The sequence below is a fragment of the Pteropus vampyrus genome, unplaced genomic scaffold, assembly GCF_000151845.1.
Source record: "Pteropus vampyrus isolate Shadow unplaced genomic scaffold, Pvam_2.0 Scaffold743, whole genome shotgun sequence".
In the NCBI taxonomy this organism is placed as follows: domain Eukaryota; kingdom Metazoa; phylum Chordata; class Mammalia; order Chiroptera; family Pteropodidae; genus Pteropus; species Pteropus vampyrus.
In genome coordinates this window covers 866-4,877 of record NW_011889524.1, presented here as the reverse complement: position 1 = coordinate 4,877, position 4,012 = coordinate 866, and the positions used below count along the sequence as shown (strand labels likewise).

Here is a 4,012-nt window from a genome sequence, read left to right as displayed (position 1 = left end):
ATTTATTAAACTGATAAATAATTATTACATAATTATTGAGAAAATACAATATGGAAAAGATATCTTTCATTAATATAGCCCAAATTAAAAAAAAACATGGAAATAAACAAAATGTGAAAAACCTATATGATGAAAATGTGAAAAACCTGTATGATGAAAATATACATATGATGTATTATTTAATTGTAAATGAATCCTATGTCATTTTATTAAGCAATATCACCAAAATAAATTTAAATCAATAAATAATTAAATAAGAAAAAGAAAAGAGAATTGCTGTAGAATCTTAAAAACCTGAATATGGATATATTTCGACTTTCTAGTTAGAATTATTCAATGTGATTAACATGTGAATTCTTTCCCAAATTAATTTGACATTTAATATATTGTAAGAAAAAAAGTTCATAGATGTCAAGAAAGCCACTTGAAAAGGAGATTTATATTCTTTGCACATATATACACACACACAAAAGGATATTTTTCCGTTCTCTAAATCTTCGCGCCACATACATCCATATATGTGTACTCAAAGCTTTAAATATATAAAACGAGTGAACTAAACCATTTATAAATTTTTAAGTAATCTTGAGTTAAAAATGCAGACACTCCAATATTGTAATTGACAACTTTGAAATAAAGAGTATAACCATTCCACACTAAAAAAACACTACCTACAAAAAATTCTAAGTTTTGTATTATATTGTATAAAATCTCTTTTAAGCCAATAAAACATTTTGAACATGCCAATTAAATTATATAAAGTATATCAAAGGCAATTCATTAAAAAGAATCAATGACTGAATATCTCCCTGTTAAAAATTTTAAGTAAATTTTTGATTTAAAGTGAGATATAACATTGTTTATTTTGAAAAAATAAACAAATATAAAATATATTTTCAGTAAGCCTGTGGGAAAGAGTAACAAAAATATATACAAGATAAAATTTATTAAGAGATGTAAAGAACACAATTTTTATACAATTTTCAAAAGTTTACGAGCATTAAAGAGTACACAGGATTACTAAAGAACTCCAACAAATTAATAATAGAAAAACAACCAAACCCAGTATGAAAAAAATAGAAAAAGACACTAATATACATTTTGTAGAAGATGATAAAAAATAAATGTTCAATATCCATGAAAATATGCTCAACTTCCATAGTAATTAGAATTGCAAATTAAAGCCACAATGAAGTCATAATTTTATGGTTATTAAATTTGCAAAAATATCAAACATCTGACAATATCAAGTGTTCAGAGGGATGCAGAGTGATAGAGCTGTTACACATGACTCGCAGGCGTATAACAGATAACACAACTTGAGGACAAAATTATAACCACCTGTGAAAGAGAACATATAAACAGGTGTACATAAAAGAATTTCTTTTAGGATGCCTGCAGCAACACTTAGCAATATCAAATTCTTGAATAACACAAATGATGACTGACTGAACAGATACATAATCTGTGGTATAGTCAGAAATGGAATCACATACATCAAGGAAATGATGGGACCAGAGAAACATACAGCATCATAAATCTTAGACAGTTACCATCATGGATAAAAGTAAGATTCAGAAAACTATGTCTTATGTAATATAATTTTAATGAAGGTATATAATCTGACACTGCTAAACATTATGTTTTAAGGATATATACATATGTAGTTAAACTATTTTTAATTATGATTGACAACACATTCAGTGCTGAGATTACCTCTGGGAAGAGGCAAAGCAATGAGATCAGGGAAGTATAGCATACACACAGATATTTTCCATTAGGTAACACAATTCAAACTTTATAAATAAACTGTATATACTATTATTTCAGGTATAATACATAATAAAATATTAAAATAAGAAAAGTTCAAATCTTTTATACTTAGAAAACTCTTACAAAGCAAGGATTATGTTCCATATCATTATGGCAGAAATTCAATCTTTTCGAAGTTTGTGATGTTCAGGGGTGGGCTACAAACTGAAAAATAGCCATTTTATTAACAGGAAATTCAAAAATAAAATTTTGTTGTACCAAAACAAATCATTAGTAAGTTTATAATTAAAAGTATTTTGTTGAAGTCAACTTTGAGAGAACATGTTTCTTTGCAAATCAACATATTTCTTTACCCATATCTTCACTATCATGAAGACAAAATAAGAAGTTTACCTACACTTTGAAGAATGGCAAAAATGCATATAATAACTACTGACCTAAAGCACAAAAATGTGTTTACAACTTGGGTTAGTATGGTTTCCTATCCTTCAATCGAGAACTAAAATCTGTTTTCATCATCAAACATCCCATACGGTTTCACCCCAGTGTGTGAATACATCCAACATCCCATCTATCAAAACTGCTCACATGTAGTGCCTGTAACCAAATACTATGTCATCTCCCATTTAAATATCCTGACCTGCAAATTCATGGACACGGACTCCAAAAACAGAAATAATCTTACAGACAAAATGCATGATGCAGCTGCAGGAAGCTGCTGTGTGGCAACATTAAAATTTACGAATTAAATTAAAATTTATGAATCACTGCTTTAGCTCCAGAAATTTGTTCTGAATATTAACAAAATTGCTTTCTCATTAATGAAGATATAAGTAAATTTTCAAAGGTACCTTGTTTATCAACTTTAAAAAGAAAAAAACTCTTCTAAATTCTCATTATAATGTAATCTGAGGGAAAAAATTGCAAGGCGACTAAGTTTTTTTTTACTTGTAATAAAAAATATCTGTATCTTTGCCTTTCTATCAATAAAAAAGGGCATCCCTAGAGAATCCACTGAATTAACTAAATCATCCATTTTACAATTTACAGCCTCTTTGTTGCATCAGAATTAGAAACATATGTTTAGTATGGCTGACACATTCTTATTATACCTATAGTTAACTTCTTACTCCAGAGTTTTTTCATGGCATTTTTCATCTCCAAATTTCTCAGGCTGTATATTAAAGGATTCAACATGGGAGTGATAACCGTATAAAACACAGTTACATATTTATCAATGGGGTAGTTGGAAACAGGTCTAACATACATGAAAATACAGGGAATGAAGAAGAAGACAACCACCGTGATGTGAGAACTGCAGGTAGACAGGGCTTTGCGCCTCCCTTCCTGACTGTGGCTTTTAAGGGACTTTAGGATGACTCCGTAGGAGATTAGAAGAAGTATAAAGATAACAATACACATTGCACCACCATTTGCAACAACCGTGAAGCCTACAATGTAGATGTCAGTGCAGGCAAGTCCCAATAATGGGTACATGTCACAGACGAAGTGGTCAATGACATTGGGACCACAGAAGGGGAGGCTGTACACAACGAGAATTTGAACCAAAGTGTGCATAAAACCTCCAACCCAGGACATCACCAACAGCAGAATGCACACCTGTCTATTCATGATGGTTAGATAATGCAGTGGTTTACAGATAGCCACATATCGATCATAGGCCATCACCACTAGAAGGAGGATCTCAGAACCTCCAAATAAGTGGTCTATAAAGAGCTGTCCCATGCAAGCTGAAAAGGAAATTGTCTTTTTACCACACAATAAGTCCATAATCAATTTCGGTGAAATGGTAGTGGAATAAACCACATCCGTGAGTGACAAAAAGGCAAGGAAGAGGTACATGGGAGAGCCCAGGGAAGGGCTGACAAAAACAGTCACTGCAATGAGCAGGTTGCCCACCACTGTCACAATGTAGGTGAGTAAAAATATGACAAATAATGCTTTTTGCCCCTCAGGATCCTGAGTAAGGCCCAGGAGAACAAATTCTGACACATTGTTAACAACTCCCATTGACTCTTCTATAAGGGCTGGTTCATGGATGGGAATTCAGGAGAACAAGTCCTGCAATAAAATTGTAAAGATGACTATAAATTCATCCATTATGTTCTAGAGTATAACTTCATCATTATATCTTCTACACTGGTTTACACACAATATACATTATGTAACTATCTATTCATTCTTCTTCCAAAGAGCCCATTACCCTCCCTTGACAATC

At 31.6% G+C, this 4,012-nt stretch overlaps 1 protein-coding gene across 1 annotated transcript; it reads right to left on the bottom strand.

Moving 5' to 3' along the window:
- On the bottom strand, positions 1-3,804 carry LOC105309452 (olfactory receptor 4A5-like; the record flags this gene model as incomplete). The annotated part of the gene is made up of 2 exons (XM_011385619.2): positions 2,897-3,804; positions 1-10 (listed from the first exon to the last, which is right to left on the bottom strand). Coding segments are annotated over exons 1-2 (918 nt in total), but the record flags the coding sequence as incomplete, so codon positions are not given.
- Positions 3,805-4,012: the final 208 nt, after the last annotated feature.